At 41.1% G+C, this 26077-nt stretch overlaps 1 protein-coding gene across 1 annotated transcript in view; it reads right to left on the bottom strand.

The window, feature by feature from the left end:
* Positions 1 to 22322, bottom strand: part of CRYBG1 (crystallin beta-gamma domain containing 1) — a gene marked incomplete at its 5' end in the record, with an annotated part of 65893 nt that extends 43571 nt beyond the window's left edge. The window contains one exon of the mRNA XM_082481430.1: positions 22287 to 22322. Within this exon, the coding sequence (XP_082337556.1) occupies positions 22287 to 22322 (36 nt within the window). The remainder of the gene's footprint in view (positions 1 to 22286) is intronic.
* Positions 22323 to 26077: the final 3755 nt, after the last annotated feature.

Here is a 26077-nt window from a genome sequence, read left to right on the forward strand (position 1 = left end):
TTACAAGTATGCTCATCTTGTCTTACAATACCAGCATTATACGTCCCAAATCTCAAAACTCCTGCGCTATTAGTTAATCTCACTCAAAATAATACAGGGAAGTATCCTGGTGTCCACAAGACTGGGGACAAACTGCTTGGTCAAAAGTTGCCTTACAAAAACAAGAGAGGGGAGTTTAACTTTCCTCTCCAAACTGGCTGAGTTACTGTTGGCACTTGTGCTGGCAGAGAATAGTTTCAGAGGTGTAAGTTGTATTGCAATTCGTGCATTTCTCATTAATGAGGTCCGACAAATACTTGGTTCGTGGTTTTGGGCCAGAAAACCCAGAACTATAAAAGCCACTGCATCACTCAACGAGCATTACTGGGTCAAATACTGCCCTGGATTACTCTCGGTGAAGTTTTTTCCCTGGCAACTTCTAATTAACATGGTAAACAGGAAACACGCAACAGCACCGCTGAGCATACATACATATTTGCATTTTAATATATGAGCACTTTTTACATGCCGGTACGATGAATACTTGTTTTGAGATGTCCATTTCAAAACACCGCGACTTTATTTCCTACTCCGGCGGTACCAGAGCTCCCGAGGAGACGCCAGGTCCCTCTCAGAGGCTTCTTCGGAGGCGTTTAACACTTGGGGTGGGTGGGCTTCTTTTCTTGCTGCAGAGGCCGAGGTCCACCCGCCCCCGGCCAGCCACCGGCGGGGTGGGAGAACCCCCTCTACCGCCGCTTCCTTTCCCGCGGGGACGGCCCGGTACCACCTCAGCGCCCGCCGCGGCCCAGCACCACGGAGCCGCCGCCCCCGGCCCGCGCGTTACCGGCAGGGAGAAGCCTCCTCCACCCCCCCCCCCGCCCCCGCCATCCCTCCCCGTCCCAGAACGGGACGAAGGAGCCGCGGCGGACTTTACCCGCCCCCGGCCACGCCGCATCCTCGCCCGGCTCCGCAGGTGCAGGTGCCGGCGCCTCGCCTCACCTCCCCGCCGAGCCAAGGGCCCCACCAACGGCCCCGACACTCACCCCCCCCGGCCCGCAGCGGCTCGGCACGGTTCGGCTCGCCGGTCCCTACGCGGAGGTGCCCCACACGCCGCGCACCCGGCCGCTACCCGCCCGGCTGCCCCGGCGCCAGCTGTCTGGGCGCTCCGCCTCCGCCCGCCCCCGCAGCGCGCCTCGGCCCGCCCCGAACCACCTCCCTCAGCCGTGAAGGGAGGGACGGAGGGGGTGGGTGGCGGCACCTCGGCCCCCAGCCAAGAGGGAAGGCTGGGGGGCAGCGGAAAAGCGCGGGAAAGCGGGCGGCCTCGGCCGCGGGCCAAGGGGGCGGCGGAGGGCGAGTGGGCGCTGCATCCCGCAGGTGCCCGCGCTGCGGCGGCTGCCGCCTTATTGAGGGCAAAACGCCGCCCCGGGCGAAACCGACAAACTTTTTGATGTTGAGGCGGCGGCGGCGGCGGGGAGGGGGGGGGGGGAAGCGCCGAGGGTTACAGGCGGGGCGGATCGGGCTGCCCAGCATCAACGAGAGCCAAGCGCTCTTCCACCGGCGGGGCGAGGGGAAGAGGCGGTGCGGCCCCCCTCCGGCACCGCTTCGTCTCCGCCCGCCGCGGGGGGCTGCGGCCCCAGCGAGGGCTCGGGAGTAGGCGTCGCTCTCCCCAGCCCCGCGGCAGGGACCTGCCCGGGTAGGCATGCCGGGGCCGGCACCGCCCCAGCGGCTGGGGGCCCTTGTGGGAGCCGTGGGTTCAAAGCCCTGCGGGGAGATGAACCCGCCGTTTTCCACCTCCCGACCGCGGGGCCGGCGGGCGCGGCTGGCTGCCGTCTGCGCCTGCCGCCGCGGCCTGCCCCTGGAGCGCCGCCCGCGGCCGCGGCCCCGGCTGCAGGGGTCCGGGGCGACGGGTGCCCCAAGCCCCCGGGACCCGGCTGCAGGGAGGCGGAGGGAGCCCCACGCCGAGGCGGTTCCTTTCCTCCACCACCCCATGCCGCCTCGCCTGTCCCCGGCCGGGGCGGCGTGAGAATGACTCCGCGGCCTATTGGTGCCGGCGCTCTCCCCGGGCGCTCAATTAGTATTTAATGTTTAATGAATGCTAAACTAGTCCTCTTCTAATTAACGCTTAATTACTTATATGAAGTGGAACAGCTTCAACAGGAAGGACCACGCAAGTCTCACTCGGGCGCTTCTGAGGGCCCCGTGTGGAGGCAAGAGAGACACCAGGTCAACCCGCCTGCGGCTGGCCAGGCAGCCCAACCCGCAGCGTCTCTGGCCCTCTGGCTATTGAAGAAAATAAGGACTTTTTTTTTTCTTTTTTTACACGGTCTCTTCCTCCACCGGGTAAAAAAAAAATGTTACGTTAGTTATTTTTTGCTTCATCGACAGACTGACTTTTGGCCTCTGTTCTACAATTCCCCCAAACATGAGCTCCAGGAGAGCCCCGCCGAGCCTGCTTCCTGCCAGCGGAACGGTGTGCAGCAGCCAAGCTTGCCCGAACACGTGAAAAATACAGAAAACCTGAACTGGGGAATATGTAGAGTTAACTTAACCGTACTGCTACCAGACAAAAATCCCCGGGAACCCTTGTCTTTGCCTGCCTTTCTCCCGTGTGTTACGTACACATCCAATAAGCAACTGTACCACCAGCGAAGTCCTGTCTCTGCACACGCAGTGATCTTCCCCCAGTGGCTTTCACATAGGCAAGTCTATGATCATGACCCTAAACTTAAGGTTTTGGGTTGTTGGGGGTTTATTTTTAGAGACCGTGAAATAATCTGCAAATGAGAAAATTTTATGTCTGTTTTCTTCCTTCCCTTTGCTGAATTCTTTCAACCAGTATAACCAAAACACTCAGTTAAATAAAGAGCAATGTTGAGGGTTGTGTTGAGTTCATACAGCTCAGACAGTTACAGTGCTTTGGCGATAACAAAAACTACTATAAATTTCCCTATCAGATGCAACAATCATGAGTAATGCAGCCCAATTACTATCTAATTTCTTGATTCTACGTATGTACTGCCAGTACTAATTATAGGCAAGGAATAAGGAGACATTAAAGTACATTGCTAGCTAAAAAAAGTAAAAATACAAAATTTTCAGGAACATGCCAATAAGCAACGAGTGACACTAATTTCTCCGAAAATTCATAATAACTACAAGTCTGAGGAGGATGCCTATATTGTTCTTACTGAAAAAGGGTGAAACACCAAAACAGGGGAAATCTAACTTCATTACGGTGTCAATCTGCATATTAACATTTGGATGCATAATAGCTGTCAGTTTTCTAAATCAGTTGGGATTATATTATCAACCTGACAGTCACTACTACACTTACAGTCAAGTTTTGGGTTTGCGAGATTACGCTTGGAAAAAATTAGTTATTTGAACTGTGGATCTGGATTTCTCTCTTCCCAGCAGCTGATTTTCATAAAGTCCATGGGAACTTAATTATCTTTGAGACGTCTCCCCCTTTCAAATGTAGTTTAAACTGTCCAGCAAGTTCAAAATGTGTTGGATGGAAGGGAGGAGGGACAGCCAGCCAGTCCAGTCACATAGGCCTTGTTTCCTCAGGGAACGAGGCTAAAGATTTTTTCTTGATCTTGAAATAGCTGCCCTGTGTAAACTGTTTTGAAGTAATTTCTTCATACAAAGTACCTTAATTATATACAGCTCTTTCAAAACACATAAAAGGCCAGGTACTTGCCCTGAAGAGCTTGTATTTTAACTCAGATAAATGTAGGTGAGCCAGTATTGCCAGTGCAAGAGGGCACAGAGACCAAGCTTCTCAAGAGGCTCCCAAGTGGGGCCCAGCCTGACAGAGCACCACACAGGAATGCTTGATTTCCAGAACACTGCACTGAAATGTTTGATTTTCAGAAGGCAAGAAGTATCCTTGCTCTGCAGATCAGGCTTCTTCAGTGTGTTTCTGCGTAAGCATTCTTACCCTTGAGACATGAGCCATTTCAGAAATCCCTGATCAAAGGCGTTGGCAACTAAAAAAAACAGACGACTTGCCTATCCATTCCTCGGACAGCATGGAAGAAGCTGTTTCAAGTACACTGCATGAATCTTTAAAGCGCTGTTCTAATCTGAAAGCAAAACACCACCTTCTTAACCAAGAAATGTAAATCTTGTTTGTATTTATATTCATACCTGTTTATGTTAGCATTAAAATGTTTCCTCTGTTTTTGGCTGGGGTTTTTTCTCATTAGCTAATGTAAGTTGCCACAGCCAAACCCCTAATTTAACAGCATAATTAAACATGTGCTTTGCTGGTCTCCAGTGGAGAGAAAGCATAAGCTACTGTGATTTGTTGAATCAGAACTTCAGGCTGTGTCTCAAGGGATCAATTGGATGTTATTTTCTTAGATTAGGCCATCTGAGTCAGCTGAACATGACTTAAAACACTTCTTAGAGCACACATTATAGAAAAAAGTAGTATTTTTACTAGTCATTAGCAACTTTGTGGTAGCTAATAGGTGGTAATATCTAGTATGGACAGTTCTGTAATTTAAACATTTATTTGCTAGCATATGTTCACCTTCAGAGGGGAACAAAGCAACAAATATTATTTATTGAAGAGTAAGTTTGAGCTTTATCATTCACCGGAAGGTTATAAATAACTGCATTTCAAGTAACATGAAAATGTCTGAGACCCTTCTATCTTGAACAATTCTCATGATGTAGGACCCTTCTAAGTTCATACTGGAATGCGAGTAACTTGGGCTATCTTTAAATCACGGTACCATAATTCTCACAACCATGAGAAACAGAAAGCCTTGGAGTTCTAGCAGTCACGTGATATCCCAAAAAGTGCATTAGCAAAAAGCATTTAAATAAATAAACTACTACTCTTCAGGCTCTGGCATTCTGCAGCCACTGAGACTCAAATATTCAACACTAGCAGTGCCAGGCTTTGTTAGGCTGAAAATTCATCTGGAGTATTGCTGGCACAGTGTGCTGAAAAATATTAGCAGGAAAACTAGACGGAAGGATGTACAAATCAAAGCTAAGAGAGAAAAGTCTGAGAAGCACAAGACCCACTCCAGTCCCTGTTTCAAGTCCTACAGAGAGGAGATTTCATACCGTTCTCTTGCAGGTGAGTGCCCTAACTACTGGCAGAGAGAGACAGAAAGTGAGTTGTAGATGGAAATAAAGGCTTGCTGCTTTTGCTTGTGTTCTTATTTTAAAAGCATGGGGAAAAAATTATACTTAGTAAAACGTTTGACCCAAAACAATTTTTTTGTGATTCACTGAAGGAAAAAAAGCAATTATATGTCAAGTTAACCTAAATTATTTCTAAACTTAACCTTGCCGTCAGTCAACTAGATTTAAATTACTTCAATTCACTATAGTAATTTTTCCTTGTTTATGCTGACCCTCCACAAAGCCACAAAAGAGGGGTTACTGGTATGAAAAGTACGACTTACTTTATTTTAGCCCACACACCGCCTTCTTCCAAATACCAAGAGTTTGGCATATATACAATAAACTTTTTTAGCATTTCTTTTAAATGTATCCGATTCTAGGTTGACAGTGTCCTCTTCAGAGGCAGACAAAGAAATATGCTTTAAATTTAACAAGTCCACTCTAGCATGGAATTTACTCCCTGCCTCTTCCAGCTCTTTGCCTGCTACACTTACAGAGGATATAAATAGTGATAGCTGGATTTTAAAAAAATTTCAGCTTTACCTGAACTCTGTATACAGGGAATGTAGTTATCTAGAACAGTAGTTACCTGAATAGCCAGGGAGCTATGAATGTGAGATTGTTAAGCAGAGTGAAGTCAAACATAAGCTTTCTTAATAGTTATATTTTTCCACAAACTATTTATATTTTCTATTTTCTACTAAGTCAGGATATTTTAGCAAAGCAGTTCAAGTCTTCAAGAGACTGTAAAACTAAATTTTTAGTTCAAATGTACACTGAAAATTGACCATTTCCAACAGCTTATAGACTAATGAGAACACTAAGCCTGCACGTTTAACTGATTTTTTGAAAGGAAATAATCAGTTCAAGAAGCATAGATGCAAGTATAAATCCCATATTATTTCTTAGGTGCCAAATAGAGATTTTGATATTGGATGTATCAAAAAACCCCAGCAAAACTGAAAGAAGCAAGTCATGCAAAATCAAATAAATAGAAATCTTTCGGAAAAGTTCAGGAAAGACAAAGAAGCATAGATAAAAATTGAACAGATCCTTACATGAGTATTTAGGAAAGGAGGTTGATAAAAAAGAACAGGCATGTCAGAAAAGGCATGCCTGCTCCCATCTCCTCTTCCCCAGAGCTAGTTATTTCCATATACTAAAAACTTTATCCCCCTCCCCTTCTGTCAACAGCAGCATCTGTCAGTTAAAGAGATACTCTATAAAACTAATGGAGATCAGTTGATTTTATGATTTTAAAAAATTAATTGTGTATTAACCCAAGGTTTCTGGTGGGGTTTAAAGAGAGAAAAGAAGTGCTGTTTGCCTTACCATGATGATGATAATTCTTTTTGCTGTTTACAGAAGAATAAACAAACTACGGTGTGTGAGATGCAGTCCTGTGTGTCATTAACCAAACCCTTTTTCTTAGCAATCCTCCCACACTTTAACCCCTTCTTTCTTCTGGCAGCACTCAGTTAAAAACAAGCAAAAAAGGAAGTAGTATCTGACTTGAGCCTTTCCAACTGATAAGTCATTTGGCAGACAAATTATAACTATGAAAGGGACTCAATTAGAGGATAGGAGAAAGAGCTGCAGAAGTTGTGGCAGCAAGTCCTTCAGTGAGCACCTCTACAGAAGCAGAGAACCTGTTGCAAAGAACTATGAAGTTAGTGTTGGGCAAATCCCTTACGTGCATTAATTAACATGCAATACTAGAACACAGGTATGCAACAGTAGGAAAAAATATACCACACACGTTGGTTCTCACAAACTTGATTACTGTTTTCCAATCCACATTTAAGATGGCTAGAGAAAAAAAAAATCCCTCGTCCTTTTATTCAGCAAGAGATTGATTTATGCAGGCATCCTCAGTTCTTCAGCTTCCTGAGTTGGCATATTAAATCTGTATTTTTCTAGTGACTCCTGGAAAACTGATACTAAAAAGGGATTTGAAAAAGCAGAAAACAAGCAACACCAAAAGTAGGAGCAGGGATCATTCGACAATGAAGAACTGAGAGAATATTTAAACTCTTCTGAACTTGGAAGACTTCCAGAAATAAAATTATATGCAAAAAATATCATTAACATAAGTTATTGTACTTGTAACTCTGTGTTTCAATGTAAGAGAAAGCTTGATATGAGTTAGCCTCACATCTTTGCTCTCAAGGATTTCGAGTCTTGCTGCTGGGTCAGAGCTGTATCATTAGATCAGCTACTCAGTGTAAAGATTCAGCGAGACATCACCTCTTTTGAAGTAAAGAGTGAAAATAAACATGTATTATCTGTGTTTTATTCTAAGATACAGGAACTTGAAAGTACTGTTTCTGTTACACAATAGAGGATAAATGACAAAAGCATTTTGGAGGGGGAAGAGAGGGGCTTGGAAGTCTTTTAGGACTCCCTAACCAGAAGCCACAACTAACAAATGTAACCTCTTTCTTTTTTTTTCAATTCTGAATGCAGTTCTGAATGATGAAAAATCTGTTGCATAAGTGGTTTTGCATTCATTACGTCTCTTCTAGGTTTGTATGTCTCTCTTCTGTTTTGTGAGAGCGTACAGTGTCCTGCCACTTACTCTAAATGGTGTACATTGGTAAGTATAGATTTAACGTAAATTGTCTAATTTAGATCTATAGATTGCACTAACACCTCCCAATTCCTTTTTGATTAAGTATTTCTGTATAATTACTGGAGATAGGAAATAGGATCCTTTTGCTGCAAATCTAAGAGTGTCTACATGACAGACTAAGCTATAAATCTCTGGAAATCAGCTCTTTCTGAGGCACCATCAATTTTGATCTCTTCCCCTTCCTTTCACGCAAAATTATTGCTGTCCATAGGAGCTCCACAGTCCTGAAAGTATATGACATTTGAAAAGCTCTTGCAGCATTTCAGAGCACATGCAAGAATTTCATAAAAGCATCAGTAAATTCCCTGAGCACCCCAAAATCAGGTACTATGACAAAGACTGATAGTTTTTCTAATACTCCTAAGCTTACAGTCAAACAAAAACTGCTGGTTAGGTCAGCTAAAAATGCACAAGTGACAGCACATTATGTTTTCCATTCTGCACTGTTCTTATCTGAGAAAAAGCATTTTAAGTAGCAATCTGAATTTATTTATTTGCTAAGCACTTAGATACAGTAAAACTGATATATATTGCCAGAAGAGAAATTATGCACACTGAAAACACCTTTGAAATCAGACTGTGGAAATCATATTAAAATTGTCAGACTCATTGTAATCCTTGGATCTCATTCCAGATACTCTAATCCATCTTTTCAAGACTGTTCATACGTTTTTACATTAAATGATTATGGGACAAAGAGGAAATAATCCCAAGGGGCCACATATATTATTAGCCTTTGCCAAACACAGCACTGATGCGGCTACTCTGTACTGGCTAACTGAGCTGGCTCCTCCTGGGCTAGCTTGGGCATCTCTACATGATTCTGCGCGTACCTCAAGAGCAAAGCAGGACTTCTAATATGTTCCTGTGCCCAGTCTTTCTTGTTAACTAGCTCCAAGTGCTCAGCAGATGAAAGATACAGATTGTCTCACTCTCTGCTTGTACTAGGTAGGAAACATAGGTCCTTACCTGCAGTTTTAAGTCAGTCTAGGGAAAATATGCCTAGGAGTTCGTTTAACTAACTAAAGCACCTGAACATTTCAATCCTTCAGCAGCTCTAGCTCTAGATACCTACAAGTAACTTGTTACGTCATTTGGAATTTAGAAAACTGGGGTTCTTTTCATTGGGTAAAGCAGATGATAGTCTGAAACTCTAAATGGAAAATTAAAAGTCTTTTGCTAGCAACACGAGGACTTTCCCCAGGTCAGGCATAGAAGATGACAGGCTGTCATAGGCACACAGGGCAAGAGGCAGGAACCCATCCTTCTGAGCACTGTGTTGTTAAGGTGAGACTGTAAAACTGCAAAATTAAACAAGCTGCAAATTGGACTGCTAATCTGACCAAAGCCAAATTTCATAAACAACAAAGTGAACTGCATGTTTGACATTGTTTGCTTTGGGAAGTTGATGTTATGGTCCTGAAACAGGAAAAAATTACTGTGTTTATGATTCCGAAAACCACTCAGTAGGATGAAAATTAAAAATATGTAATCAAAGTATACTTTAATATGAAATTAATGGAATCTCTCTTCTCCACAGAAGTTCTCATTAAATAGATAAAAATCACACAATCTATTACACATTATACCAGGGTACCATTTGGTCACTTTAAACAAACAGAACCTTTCAACTGAAATGTGTCTCAAGTCAACCCCTCAGCATGAAGCCACCCAACACAGCAGCTGCTTTGGAAAACTTGGGCTTGATAGTCCACGTGCTTCAAAGAGCCCTTTTGTAAAATGTATAAAGTGTTTACACTCCTTGATAACTTCTTTGATGTACAGATTTTTCATCATGTACAGATGAAGAGTACTAAGTACAAGGAACTATTATTACTAAAATACCTTATCCTGACTTTATAAAAATGACCGGACATCTCATTTTACATTTGAATTACAATGTTATAATTTAGCATTTATTCTAAAGAACAGTGTTCACCTAAGGCTCCCAGAATTCCCTCAAACTAATTATTATAATAATTAATACAGAGAATTGCTTTATTATTCATTAGAATAAACTTTATAAAACCAGTACAGAGAAGATAGGAATGACTCAAGACCCACTGGTTCACTGCAGTGCAGTGGGCAAAAATTAAATCAAGTGGAATAGTCCTGCGAACCCTTTGCTCTTAATCCCACGATTACATCAGTATCGCCTAATATTCACCATTAAGCAAGTGAAACTTCTGAGAAAGTGTTTTAATGAAATGCATTTATATTCTTAGGTGTGTTTATTTTAGGCTCCAAACAGAACTAATTAGTATATAAAACATTAAAATAAACAATACGTGTCTGTCCGGAAAACAGATTCATTATTACTTCTGAAGAAAAAGGGAGATGTATGTTTTTCTGCTATTACAGATATATTATTACAGATGTGTTGCATTATCCTACTGTGCACCCAAACTACTAAATGTTAGCTGCTAAAGAGATAGAACTACCACAGAATTTGAATCTCACTGCTATTACTAGTGGATAATTGGGTGAAATTTCAAATTCCTACCTGCTATTCTTAAAAAAACATTCAGGTCTCACCTCTAAAAATATATTTTGTTGATTAACAATAATGCAGCAGGGAATTGGATCAAACTGGATGAAGCTATGCTCTTCAGAAATACCAGCATTTCCAAGAAATCTCAAGAAAACACAGGATTACTGATTCTGCACTGGTATTTCTGAAGAAGATGTTAGTTTGGGCACAGGTAAATCTAACATATTCTAGGATTGGCATTGGTGTCTGTGGCTTAGAACAAGAGACGTTACAAAGGTACTTGTAAAGCTAACCCTTAAAAGCATCATGATTAACCAAACACAGTTTTAACTGCAACAGTTCTAGTGTTGGGCTCAAAACTATTTTAGATCCTTTCTAAATAAAATATGGTAAAAACACTCCATTTAGCAACTCTTGGGTACCACTTTGCATAAGCTTACTCCATTATTTGTCAGTGCTTGAGAATATAGGAGGCAGTTGGTTGTCTGCCATTAAAACCTGGTAGATGACAAGTGCTTCCTCTACGTGGAGGGCAGGCGTGTGTCTTCTCTCCTGTTCCTACTCTGCAGCTTCCTTCCCACGCCTTCTTGGCACCTGGTGGGAAGGGGGTGGGAAGACAAATCTCTGCTACTCTGTATGGTTTTCCTCTAGCTACCTACCCTTTTCATCTGCAAGTGACTACATCTTTTGTCTCTGGTGCAACTCAGGCTTTCCCAGCCAGCCGCGTGAGGAACCTGACAAGTCTCTTCAGTTTCCCAGCTGTGCACAAGGCTCTGAACAGCAGCCAGCAACAAGCAGGGTGAGCTTCTGTTTTGCTGGGTTGCTGCTTAGGGAAAAAAAAAAAAAACAAAACTCACAAACTGCCTATACCTTTCTCATGTTTGGAAAGGTTTTTTTTTTTCAATTCCAAGAATCAGAAATTTATCTGATAAAAATTAAGCCTTACATGCCAAAAAAAACCCCATACCCTCAGCATTCCCAGAAGCAAAACAATCAAAACTCCCCTGGATAAGAGGGAAGGGAATATCCAGAATTACCACCGATGAGCCTTCTAAAAATCACAAGTTTATCTAGATGAATACAAAAAAGTAAACAGATCTTGATATTCTTTTTATCTAAATTCTGGTTTCTAAACATTTACAGTGTAGTTCAGATTTTTCACTTTTCAATCGCTATACTTTTCAATTCCTATTTTCCTCCTAGACAATTATTCTCTTTTCCAGCAAACATACCCTAGAAGTCAAATTAGTAAAATGACAAACCAAAAAAAAAGAGGGGGCAGGGGGAGAGGGATTGTAAAGATGGGAGGGGAAAAGAGGTTATATTGTATTTGCATGTCATAAGTTACACTTTAGAGTAAATTGCAATGTCATGTTCCGTTATAAAAAGCAATATCTGTAGAGCAAAACATCATATTTAAATCTTTAGCTATTGTTTGCAACCACAATAAACTCAAAGCTTGCCTGTTGAAATGTTACCCACTGTGATTTTGAAAATTATCTGAACAAAACTAGTAGGAATGGTAGATTTCTTCTATAATCTCTAAATCTCACTCAAACAGTAGTTCAGGCAATTCTTTAATAAAGTGGATCACACTTTGCTTTTGCAGATTTTGAGCTACGGCAGATCAAGTTCTTGTTTTAAAAGGGTAAGTGAAGAAGCATTCCAGATTATTCACTATAATTCAGTTCTCAAGAAAATAAAACCAGAAAGATGAAGTTTTTCATGACTACACTTTGTAAACCCATTATTATACTTCAGCTGGAACTACAGAGCAATAAATTACACATATATGTACATATACACACATTCATAATTGTCATATGCATTATATAGCGTATAAAGTGGCAAAAGCCTGGTCAGGAGGAATGAACTATTACTAAAAGCTTTGTGTCGCAACCTTCTGAGATCTGAGGGTGCACAGGTGTACTGTGCATATGCTGAGCCACCTGGTCACGTAGCATGGCAAAATGGAAATAGAGTCACACCCAAGGAGAGAGCACAGCTACCTGCCAAGGTCCTGAAAACCATTCCAGCTCATTGCACAAGTGTGGAAGTGGTACAAGAAAAGCATGATGCAAAACAGTCTACAGCTCTCCACGCAGATCCCTGCAGAGTAGCCCAGCGTGGTGGCCAGAAACGAACCCCTGGTGATTCAAAGAGCAACTTCACAGGACTGAACTCACCACGGGAAAGAGAAGGGAGGAGTATGCCCTTTGGGGAGAAGGTGGTAAAGTGTCTAGTGTCATCCTAAGAAAGACTTACATAGTAGCATGAGCCACGCCAGTGAAATGTTGAAATGCTACGTAGCTAGGTGTTCGGCATGGTGATACACAAAGGTGGGGCAGATAAAGGATGGCCACTGATAACACTGGACTGCCTGGTGCACACTCCCATGTCACCACTTGTACTGTCCATGCTTGATCATTGATGACAGACCTCCTTAATGCTTTGCAATGCACGAATGGCTCGTTTCCTTCCCTGGGCAATGCCACACTGAGTACCTGGCGATCCACATTATCTTCCTCCTGCACAGCGCAGTACTCTGCCAGTTTGATGGACCTTTTATTTTATCACTGCTTGGGGGACTGTAGATTATTCAGCAATGCAGCCCTGAAGACCTCAGCTCTGTCACACATCCTGGATCATTGCCCATGTGACTGCATTTTAAGCTGTCACTAACCCTCTCCAACAGAAACACAGTTTCACCCATTGCATCCTCTAAATTTGCTCACAGTATTACATGCAGCATGCAATAACTAAGATGAAATCCAATTCCAAACACAGCCCAACATGAAGACTATGCAGGATGCTAGTCCAATGTAAAGTTCTCCTGTATCAAGGTGGATGTGTTGAACTGCTTGGAAGGAGAGTTCTCCAAGTGACATTTGTCTTAAGTTGCCACCCAAGAGTAAATAGATGCAAGCTGTCTGATACATGTTACGGTTTGGCTTTTTTTAAACTGCGTGTAAAAAAAAAATCAGCAATCTCCTCAATAAACTTTGTAAGTACTTGAAAGATGTCTATCAGAATAAGAATTTACTGGTATTCCTACTCTGCCTTCAAATTTATTTATATTCTCAAGGGGTGGAGGGAACCTTCTTGCCTCAGTACAGCCATTGCCGTCTGGAATGCCAAAGTGTTAGACTACAAGACAGACTCCTCTCGCACCAATACTCCAGGGGCTATGTTCTTTCTATGAAAATGCTAAGTAACCCCATGCCATCTTCCCTCCTGCCTTTTGCAGTTCTCTTCTCTGAGGCTCATGTTAGCTGTCAGCTGTAGTCCTGTACACCTGCAATCAACAACAGCTTAAATGCTCTTGTGCTAAACTCTTCACCAAAAAGCAGCAGAAATACAACAGAGAAAGATGTTTTCAGGGTCTCTCTGAACCAGCCATAAGAACTGGACATAACCTAGACATTATTTTCAGGAAGTAAGAGAGCTGGTGTCTTAAGCCAGCTTGGAAATAGCAAAATGAAAACCTTTTTAAGTTAATGCAGAAATGAATTTGTGGTTCAAATGGGGATAAGAGGAATAATGAGCTGGGAATATGGAAAAAAGTGGACCGACAAGGAAATTGCAGTGATGCCATCAGTCTAGTCAGCAGAATGGTATTTTATTAAGCAGAGAAGTAATTTTGTTGAGCAATACTCAGAGAGGTTCTGTCATGGATAGCTGAGAACTTCTCTTGTGCCATAATTAGCCATACATTTCCAGACTCTTTGGAAGATAAAAGGATGAGCAGATCTTCAGTGAGCTGTGTTACAAAGCCAAATCATAACAATCAGATAGTTTTATAGTGGACCTGATGTCCAAGCTTTTTGACATTGGGGCTTCTCAGAATTTTGGTCTCTGCCTACACAGTAAGTATGACTGTGCATGTATAACTAGCTGCTGGATTCTTCTGTCTTCATTATTAACAAATGCGGTTGAACTGAGGGCACCTGGCATTTTCTTCTATGAAAGAATCATAGTTTTGTAACCAGAGCAGCTCTGCTGCAACGCTATGGATGCTTGCTGTGTCCTGGGAAATCTAGGCAGAATGATGCTTAACCAAAGGTGCATATCATTATGGATGCTCTTAACTCAGGAATTCTTAATTCTGTTCTGCGCCTCAGACAGATCAATCATGTTAGAAAGAAAATTCTATTATGAATGGGTTACTTTTCTGGGGATGCAATTACCAGAATTGTAGTTCTTTAACCAGAGACATAAACCAGACTTACAGTAAAGTCCTAGAAAAGCATAAATCCGATATGAGGTAACTGAAAGCACTTAAATGATAGAAACAGCTTGTTCTATCTTCTGAACACTCCTACTTACATTTTTGGGTTTGCTTTCTTTCCTATCTACTGTGAATTTAATCTATAAACAATTAATTGTTCTTGCTTTGGTGTTTTGGTTTGCTTTGGGTTTTTTAGCTTGCTGTGGTGCAATCTTCTCGGTCTCTCCTTGCTGGTATCCCTCTTGTCCTCTCTCCCTCTTCCTAACAAGGCCTTGACAAAGAACAGATACAGATAAAGCAATGGACATGCTTTATCGCAGCCCAAAAGCAAAAGTGCTTCATGTACACAAACTCATATCACATTTATCTTTATTTTTTTCTTTAAAGCAGACATGATAGTTAAGTTCTATCAGCCCAAGAAGCATCACCAATGGTGACTTACAACTACGGATGGCTGTCCCAGTGTCCTGATTCAGCACTCCTACAGGTACAACAGTACCCGTGCGCTGTTAAAAGTAAATTGCTTGTACAGGGGCTCTTCTAATTCTGTAGTTTTTAGTGTGAATGTTGAGAAATATTTTACTTACATTAAAAGACAGCACCGTCAGTTATTAAACCGGAAAGAATTAACAAAAACGTAGTTCGGTCCTCTGCTGTTGTTTAGGACTGTTCTTTAGGAAGAGCTGGCCTACATGTGCATTCTTGCTAGCAGGTGGTATTACACAAAGACTATCTGTATGTGCTGGGGCCAGTTGTGCTTTGTTTCCGTGATTCTGAGCATCCCTTTCTGTCAAATATACTTATGGTAGTCAACATTGCCATTATCTCTCTGTAGACCGTGCTCTTAAATATTCTCTCAACGGAAAGTGTTTCAATAGAAGCTATCTTCAAGTTATTCCCCCGTACTTTGTGGGTTTGAACATTTCACTATATCACTTCAGGTTACAGGTTTATGACATCACTCACCAAATACTGCGGGCAAGTAATTTAAGATAGAGTGGCTTCTCAGAGCACGAGTGTTTGTGGGAGACATCACTGTGATTTAAATGGTCAGCATTTAAATTCTGTCCCAGTTCTGTATTGTCTGGTTTCCATGATGACTTCAGTACTATTTAAATTTTCTTTGTGTCTTATTGGTTGTGGTGGTGTTGTATTTTTAATTATGAATTGCATATTTATCAACTAAATAATTGTGGAAGGGTATTTCAGTATTAATCATCTCAAACTATTGCAAAACATAGCATGACTCAGAGCTAAGCATCCTTTAAAAACTTTAAAAGTTTAAAGGACAGCGCAAATTAAATATTTGCTAAGTGTAGTATAAATACTTTGTCAACCATGTAAGAAATGCTGGCATGGCCAGGACAAATGAGGCATTCTTTTTCCCTTCCCACTTCTCTTCACCCAACTCAACTGGTTTGTTTGAAAATTTGATTACTTCCCCTCCCCCTGCCGAATTTCAAAGTAAAGATTTCAGTGTTCTTCTCCTATTAACATCACTTTCTTGCCCAAACCACACCATGGTTGCAGTCCAAGAATAGGAACAAATTCTGTAGATAGGATAAAAGGGAAAAAAACACCTTAGATAAACTATTATAACAGTCTCATGTTTTTCCTAAACCACAATAAGGAATTACTGTGTTGGCCAGCACAATAACATCCTATTAAAATCCATATTAGAAGCTATACAGACAATGAATAATGTAGCTATTCTGAATGTTGTCAAATACCTCTCGTGATCCATGCTTCATCACATTTGAGCTTTTTCCATTCTCTCTATATACTGTTCTCTTCAATTCATACAAATACATCAGCACGGCAATCCCAAATCCATTGCTTATGGATAACATCCCCCAAAGTTTCTTCAATTCATACATAAATTTAAATACACATCCATACGTATGTATCTCTGTACATGTTTATATCCAAATGTAAATAAAATTCCTATATATACACTAGCCTATAAAAATCTCTACTGCTGTATTTTTTGATTCATATAAACCAAAGAAATGTATTTCTCCAGAATTCCCATAAATTAGTGCATTAGAGGCACATAACGTGGTGGTGGCTGTCATAGGCAGATCTGGCTATTTAAAGAGGTTAAAAGTTACGCTTCAAAATTTAAAATGTGGGAGGCTACTCTCTCCTCTGCAGGAATGACAATGTGGAGCAACGTGATTAAAAAGTAGCCCTACCGGAGTGAGCACAAGCGTGACTAATCAAAAAGGGAGTAAGTAAATGTTGGCTTTCTGTGGGGATTATCAAGGGATTTTGAGTCTATCTGTCTAGTAACAAGGGGGAATTCCTGGTGGAAAAAAAAAAAAAAAGAAAGGAAAGAAAGAAAAAGAAGGAAAAAAGAAAGGAAAATGATTTAACTTGTTCAGCCCGGGAGGGAGGTAGAAAGTGCAACCATTATTTCAGGGAAACAAGTTACACTTGGGGGAGGAGGGTGACTGGAAGCATCCTATGGTAGCAATGAACTGTCTGTGCTGAAGATGTGGTACTACAGTGGCCTACAACCCAAATTTGGTGACCCTTGCTGTATTGCTCACATGAGGAATGACAGTAATTTTACCAGGTAAAGAACACAATAATTATACTGAAGAAGAGAAAAAAAAAAAAACAACCAAACCAACAGATCAAAAGTGCATTATTTTATAATAATAAAACTACATAAGTGTAGTTAAGCAGATAGAAACTCTGGCAAGAATCCGGATGTGCAGCACAGCACTGTGCACAGGCTTTTTTTCCCTGGTGGTTTTTTTTTTTTTCAGGTGATACAATAAAACATTGCCCTACTGCAACATTTAATCAGTATAACCTATTCCAAACAGTTGAGGAGCTATCCAGATTTTAAAAGAAAGCGAAACAAAATGAAGAAGCAGCTCACCCTCCTGCCCCACCCTCCTAGGCCCCTCCTCGGTGACTGCCTTGCTCTACCTGCCCTTCACCTCAAAGGAAAAAAAATCCTATAATGTCATATATATATTTCCCCTTCCTTTTCCCCCTTCAGTCTTTGCACAAGGCAGGCTAGTGCTGTCCTGAAATTGTGGAATTTTTCTACTTTGAGAAAACCTACACCAGCAAATATTCTCGGCCCCTGCATGACTCATGTTGTAGGACTTAGGCTGTAAGGTTTTGTTTAGCTTTTTAATTCCAAGCTGGAGAGGGATGCCTTCTCTTCTTTCGGTCTTTAAGTTTTGGGAGGAGATCAGTTAACCAGTGAACGGCCTTATCTATTAAAAATTGTGGTGAACCTTCATGCAAAGACTTGTTGTCCCCAGGGCAGGCTCCTCTCACCTATCCACAAACGGATAATTTTGTTGTCTGTTACTTTAGAAAGTGGCTCGCCTGCTTTCTCACTTACTTGGTATTGGAAGTTTATCAAATGGCAATATAAAATGTTTTGTTCCACTGTTTAAAACGGCACTCTGGGAGGCGGCTTTGTAATGCTGTGGGATCCCAAATAGACTTTGGGTTTTGTTATTTCTTGAGAAAATAAAGCACTGTAAGGAGAAGCAGTATGAGGACCTGGGCTGGACGTCTTGCAAACGTTTCTCTGAGCAAGACAGAAATGAAATTAAAGAAGCAGATGAGGAATCCTAAGCTGAAAATATTCTAGACCTTGACACTATCATCTTGAAAGATGAGTTAAAAGACCAGGAGGAATTAGGGATCTGCATATCTGCTGTCTCAGGAATATGGCAAAGGCAGTGATAGAATAAACTCATTTAATCCAGTAATTTGACAGAGAATCAAAATGGGCTTCCATAGCCACACCTGGGTGTTAGAAGTACTCCACCCAGTTTCCTTCGTTAAATATTCATGTCATAGGACTAAATCTTTGTGTGAAAGGCAGTGGCTGTGTTCAGGTAGCAAGTAGGTGTGAGAACTCTTATCTAGATGGAGAATCCTGAGAAACCTTTAGACAGGTACCTGGTTATAAGTCTGAAAATATGACTAATCAACACCTGAATATAAGAGGAGAGACAGCATTAGAGCACATAGATGTGACTTAGAAAAAAAACTGTTTAGACCTGAGTATCTCACACGGAATTCTGAAGTCTAGATTTTTGTGATCATTATTCCTAGTGCCCAGGAAATGTATAAATAATGAAGGATTAAGAGCTCTCTTTTCATTCACTCATTTTACTATCAGCAGAAGTCAATCTAAATTTGAAATTGTTCTTTACAGGAATAAATGCCTTTCAGCTTAACTATATGGAAACCTATCAGCTTAAAGCCTATTTGTCTTTAACTACATAATTTAAGGTCATCTGAGTTTGCCAGATCACAGGTAGGACTCCTCCTCAATTGGTATTAGTATTTTGTAACTATTGAAGCTGTATGACTGCAAAATATACATTTATCTGTGATTTGGTCCTCAAATGGAATTCTTACTTATTTGAAGAGAATGGAATGAATCAAACGTTCAGGAAGTTGTTTCTTCATTCATAGGGAGAACACTGGCCACGGTGTTTTATTAATTAAGCAGTCTTAAAGATATTAGAAAAAGTCATAAAATTATGCCACAGCTATCTACTTCATGTAGCATAGGTTATATGACAGCTCCAATAACCTTCAATGTGGATCTGCATACACCTTCTAAATATAAAGAGGAATCTAATCAAGCTACTTTGCCTTCATTTGCAAACAAACTCAAAGACACCAAATACTCCTCCTATTTAGCCCCACTGAGTAAAATTTGACTGGGCAAATGTAACCAAGGATGGAATGCATTATTTGGAACAAGCAAAAGGAATAAGCTGAGTTTTAGAAACCTAGAAATAGAGTATTTTGCAGAACTGATGACTAGAAATTATTTCTGGGTTGGTTTTTTTTAGTATTTAATAGTGTGTTACCAAACTTCTATTTGCCAAAATACCAAAAGAGAAACTGCTAACATTCACTTTCGTAAAACAAATGTTTTGCACATTAAATAGTATGGGATTAGAAAAGTCAAGAAAATTAAATGTTTTTTTAAATTTGCATGATTTATTAATTTCTCATAGATCTAGTTACCTCCAGTGATTTAATGAACATATGCTACTCATATATTTGATAAGAGCACCTTAAATCTCTCATTGTTATAGAGCTGACATTTTCAGTTGTTGAAATCAGAAGCTTACACTGAAATAGAGTGATAAATTCCAGAAGGCCTTGCAAAGGGAGAAAAAGTGGAAATCTTTGTACAGAACTAAAAATACACCTGAATCAGCCTCGGAGGTATTTGATGAGAAAGGAATATTGATATAGAAGGATGCTACTTTTTTCCTGAAACAGCGATGCAGTGAGAGGAAATATTTTTGCCTTATAGTTTGGGCAACATAGCATTTACTCACTGAGCAACACTATCAAACAAGTGGTTTTAAACATTTTTTTAATTTCCTGTTGTTTTCCCACCACTATTTATGAAAGTAAAAAAAAAAAAAGAAAGAGAAACAAAGTTGTTGTTGCTCTGTATATCAACATCAGTTGCTGTGAAGTACAGGAATAGGTAAGATGAAGATTTGTTAAACAACCCTGGAAGAAGATGAAAGGGGAAAACCAGGGTATATTATGATATAAGTTTATTATACACTAGTTAATTGGGTGGAGAGAAGACTTTTTTTTGATCAAGCAAGGGAAGCATCCAAAAGGACAGAACCTGACGGCTTTAATTACTTCTTGGAATTAATTTTTTTTTTCTGTTGGAAAAGAAATACAAAACAGAGACAGTCCAACGAGTTCTTGGAATATGCTGGGGACAGCTTTTTCTTTAGAAGGTGAAGAAAACCATTAAGGGAGTGGCTATTTTAGATCTTCTGCTGACTAGTAGGCACGAACTGGCTGAGAGTGCAAGGGAATTTAGGTGAAAGTGAACTCCACTACTGAACACTACTTCAAAAAGGAAAGGGAAAGCAGCAAAATAAAATTGCTACTTCTTTTTTTTTTTCCAGAAAATGAAACCAAATGTTAACAAGCTCCAGAAACTGATAAGCAAGGTTTCTTAGGAAGACTGTTTAATTAATAAAAGAATGCAGAAGAGCTTGTCTGTTTTAGTCATTGCTGGAGTCAGCTCTTAATTATCCGAGGTAAAGGGAATAACCTAAATTAGGCAAAAACAGAGGATAATACAAATTAGGCTGTGTAAATTAGTCTGCAAGACTCTACTTAGTACATTCACCTTTGAAAAGCTTATGAACAGATTTCCGTAGAGAGAACAGCAACAGCGAGGAGCCTGGTGCAAGCAGCTCATGTTCTGTGTCATGCACCATTTTCTACTGCTCTCCCACAAGAAATGCTGTGGGAAGGCAGGGTTTCATTAAATCCCAATCCCCATAAACTATCTATAGGTGACTCTATATTATTACACACATTAACAGATTATCCCAATACAGAAGAAACTGCTGAATTCACACACACACACACACACCCCTCCACATAATTTCCTTGATTTTTATGATATATCTAACAATCAGACCTTTGTGTTACGCATCATCAAAGTATAAACTGATGTGGCCTGCTCTGACACTCTTTCAGATGCTTCATTTAAAGGTTTTTAAATGTTCTTAGTACAAATGGATTGGTTCCAGGTTAGAGGAATGACACGCCAACAGTTTTGCTTAGCTGTAAGTATGAACAATTTATTCCAAAAGAACAAATTGCCAAATCAGAGCTCACTAAATAACAGCTGAATTCTGCCACTTTTAAATTTCCACTGAAAAAATCAAGCATCTACTTGCTTTTCTAGGAGAAGTCCTTGCAAGGAGTTAATACACAAGTCCATCCAAAACAGCAATAGGGTGAACAGCATTTTTTTCTGTTGGAAAGCCAACTCCCCAGCTAGCTCTACTGCAGCAGAAATGCCATCCCATCACAGTACTGCACCATTGTGCAGTTTCATAACTGTGAAGAACTGAGCTCTTTTTGTAGGCATGTTTCTACAGTATCAATAGAACTAAGATGCCGGATGAGACCACAAGGGATGTTTGGGGTTTATATTATTTGTGTATTCAACTAAAGACCAATGAGTCTTTTCCAAAGGCTTCATATAGAAATTAGTAGATGAGATTTGCTGGCTTGACAAGACTAGACAATAAATGTATTTGTTTTAAAGACAGAATATTTTAAGCCCTCATCAAATACATTCAGATGAATATTCGTTCCACAACCAAGAAAAAAGCAACTTTTTCAATTACTGGCCTGCTGTGTACCTTTTTAATGTGGAAAAAAAGTATTTCTCTCTCTATGGAAAGATTACAATAAAGACAAGAATGGCATTGCACAACCTTGTCTGCAATCTGAAATTAAGTTCTCACATTAGAACAGAAGTAATTAGCATTTTCCCTAGCTTGCTTCCCTGCAGTAATACTACTGCCAAGCAGATGAGTAACACTACATGAGCTAAATGAACACGAGAAAATAAATGTGTAGCCATTTATCCTTCTCTGGAATAAAAAACCATAGAAAACAGTACAGGTTAAGTGAGAAACTGTGAAAGCATAGCTGCTGTTGCTTTATTATTTTGGCTTATATATATTTTATGAACAAAAGGAAAAAGCCATATGGTTTGTGAGAGCATGTGGAAGATCTCCTCGAGCCATTTCCTTTGTTGGCTCTTCATGCCAGCTACAGTCATTATGTACCTTCCCTATTTCCGTATATGATATTCATTTGAAAATTTTCCAGTGCTTCAAACACAGGTCTTTTAAAGGAAGATTACAATTATACCTAGTTTTAAAATCCATTTTCAAGTCATCTTTTTTACGATATACATAATGCATACATATATTTTATGTAAACTCACATCTTTAGTTTTATCTTACCTTTCTAAGCGCTGCTGGTAATGAGGCAGTAGACATTGATATCGCTGGTAGAACATAAGAGTGCGGACAGATTACTGATGGTATTTGGTTTTCTTGAACAGTATAGCGTCTGCCTGATACATCACAGTACCTGAAAAGAGAGTAAACATTGTTCAGTTAATACATCCTAGCAAAATAAAGTCTGAGCTAATATTTGCTGTACTTCTCGACAAAACACACTAGGCTGTTTTCTCCTGTTGTAGTGGTTCCAGGCCTCCAGTACTTCTAAATTTTATGGCTTTATTTTAGCCAAACTGCTTGCTCCTCTTGTTAGACATTAATTCGTCCCACCTGCTTTAGCTATCGGAAACTCTAACTCGTCAGCTTTTTCCTGATAACAAAACAACCAAAAACTGAATACAAAATTCAGCAGGATAACCACATCAGAGCCACAAGGCAGAAAAATTAGTCATCTTATCTTATGCCACTCCACCACTACAGACACAGCAGGTTACAACATTTGTAGTTTATAGTTCCACATTACATCACACATTCTGTTCACTTTCCTTCTGGAAGCTGTCTCAGTAAAGAATCAGTTGAATTTTCAAAACAGAAGGTAATTTATTGGGAAGATCCTGTCACAATGAAAGTGTATACAATCTTTAAAAAAATACATTAATTTTTAGCAAGTCAATCCTGAAGCTTAATGGACCTAATTTTGCTTATGTTTATTCTGCAGTGTCGATTTTGAAATTCTGAATCAAAAAATGTGGATTTCTCCTCATCAGAGAGAAATAAAATAGTAAAAACTGACCAACTTATATCATCTCTTTCATTTCACTTTCTGAAAAATCGAAGTAGCAAGAATACAGAATTCTCTGAAGATATGATTTCATTAAAAAGGTTGATAAAAATTACATTTTATATATTTAGTCCTTTAGATGATTCAACAATTAGTTAAAATCCAGCCTTTTTTTTTAGATTTATGTATTTTGATATTTTATTTCAAAATTGGATTGTATTTTTCATAGGATCATAGGACAATTCAGGTTGGAAGGGAGCCCAAGAGGTCTCTGGTCCAATGTCCTGCCTGAAGCAGGTCAGCAATGGGATCAGACCAGGTTGCCCAGTCAACTTTTGAAAAAGTGCAATGAGAGAGACATCACAACCTCTCTGGGAAATGGTGAAAAAGTTTTCCCTCACATCCAGTCTGAATCTCTCCTTTCTCAATTTTTGCCAGTTATCTCATGTCTTCCAGCCATGCACCACTGTGAAGAGTCTGGGTCCATCTTCTTGGGGACCTCCTCACATGTACTGGGGGCCCTCCAGGCCTCTCATCAACCCTGCAAAGCTGCCTCTTCCCCCAGACTGAGCAAGCCCCAATTCTCCATCCTTTCCTCATAGGCCAAGTGCAGCCTCACAGGCAACCCCTGACTGTAGTGGTGGCCATCTGATGAAGTCACTCCAGTTTAAAACACTGAGAGATCTTTAGGCAGAAAATACTCCCACCAAATATTTTTCTTTCAGAAAAAAAAAGTCTCAAAATGTTTTTATTTTGTTTTGTCCTTAAAACATGCATATTTTCCATTTCGGTTGGATCAAAACTCCCTTTCCCATAGGCTTCATTTCCAGACTCATCACAAAGTACCAAATCCAGCTCTGTTTGTACAACTTTAGTTGCAAATTTAGTTTTATAACTGACTGCCATATAGAGTTTTCAAAGAGTAAATAAGGGAGCAGAAAAGCCTCAGGCGTATTTACAGAGGTGTTCAGTTTATTGCATAATTGTGGTGAAAATGTTTTGACATTTTAACACATATCCTAATAAACGTGCAATTATTTTGTTTATTTACCTGTTTCTAAGGAAGAAACTGCATTGCTCTCAATACCTGGTTACCTTCTCCAAGTCATAGCTGACTTTGAGCCATCCATCTTGATTTTCATTTTCTGCCTCCGCCTATGGAGGTTGCTTTTGGGGTGGTTCCACACACATTGTATACAAGAGAATTCAAAAGTCACGTTAACCAGCTGCTCACCTAGGGCTGAAGGATTCTGTTGCACCCTACCTGTCTAATGTGTGTACCGGAGGCCTCTGTAAGAACACTCAAGGGAGCAACAGCAGACTGAGGACTATCAAGCCAGTGAGTCAGAGCAGTGGAACAAGTGACATAGTATGGGCAGGAGACTGGGAAGGCACTTGGTTGAAGTCCGAGTAAGAAGAAGGAAAATAATGGCACACCGTGGGAAGCAGACAGAAGAGCTGTCAAGTGCTGAGGTGACACCAACACTCTGCGAGAGGCCATCATTCACAATGGTGCTGCTGGGCCGGTGCCAAAGCGTCTGCACCCCAAGTGCTATATAATGGATGTATGTCAGAAAACAACGTGCCACCGGTCCCACATGTCAAAGTGCCAAGAGGAGGAAGCTCTGGGAGCAAACACTTCCTGGGTAGGAAGTCATGATGTTTCCCCAGGATCCCCTGTGTCCTGCTGCAGAAGGGCCCTGTGCCAGTCCCCACGCAATCCAGCAGCATCCACCTGGAAGGCACTTGCTGGCTCCCTTCCAGCAACGGAGGCAGGACCCCACATGGGCCACCCTCACATCTCACCCCCACAGGCCCACTCCTGGACACAGTGGAGGACCATCAGTCCCTGAGACACCATTAGACCTCAAGGCACTGGCAGGTCCATGGCGCGGTATCCAGGAAGCCACTGCTTTCAGAGTATGGTGAATCAGCATTGCTCCTTTCAGACACCTTTTTTTTAACGGACACTGTTTCATGCCAAAAGCTGAAGCTGATAGAAGCAGCATGGAAAGTTTCAACCTCATGACGGCTGGAAAACGGCCAACTCCAGATTTCCAAATGGGTGAGAAGAGGCACTCTTTCAATTTCTTCACAGTTTAAGGTCTATCCTCCTAACAATCTGCTGATGAGCTGAGCTCACCTGAGCCTCCCAAAAGCTTTACTTTATGGCACCGGGCAGTTTTCCAGGGAAACGCTGCAGTACGCTTCCCGCCTGAAGGCAGAGGCACGCAACGCAAGCTCCCGGGGGCAAGCCGGGGTGTGAAGGCACAGCAGTGCACCTCCTCTGCCCTAACCGCCCAGCCAAATTCCCTCCTTCCAGCCCAAATGGGGAGCAGTTCGCCCCGACTCACTGGGAGGAACTCACCACGGGGCAAGGGCAGGCGAGTGGACAGTTACAGTAGAGGAGCTGACGCACCGTCAACCCACACCCTTTGCTTTCCTCACCCGGGCTTGTTTGTGTAACCATACCCTCTCGCTCAAAGCCCCGAGGCCCCAGGGGGAAAAAGGGTGCTTGCAACATGCTAGGCGTGTTATGAAACCCTCCCAGACATTTTGCAAGGCCCATCCATTGTTGGAGGCACTTGGAGAGGAGCTTTGTCTGCAGAGGTAAGAATTTTTAAATCAGGAAAAATGGTGGGGTTGAATATGTATGAAAGACTGAGTAGTTTATTGTTTGTTATATGTTTGGCTACTAAATAGTACAACTAATTACGTAAAAAATGCTCAGAGTATGTTTACCTGGTCTACAGCAATGTGTGTCTGGCATGTCATACAGCTAATGAAAATAATAACTAATTTTACAGCGAAGCAAAGGAAGAGCAGGTAGGAGGCCTTGGAAATTACCAAGCTTGTGAAGACAGCATGAGGCACTAAAAGCAGGAAGAAGTTTTGTAGGCACATGCATCTTCTCTTTACCAGTACAGGGATACTGGTTCACAGCAGAACTTCTGACTGGAGAAGGAAACCATCAGACAGGAATTAAACTGGGGAGCGCTCTCTTTATGCT

The sequence above is a fragment of the Vanellus vanellus genome, assembly GCF_965231255.1.
Source record: "Vanellus vanellus genome assembly, chromosome: 3".
NCBI classification, from domain to species: domain Eukaryota; kingdom Metazoa; phylum Chordata; class Aves; order Charadriiformes; family Charadriidae; genus Vanellus; species Vanellus vanellus.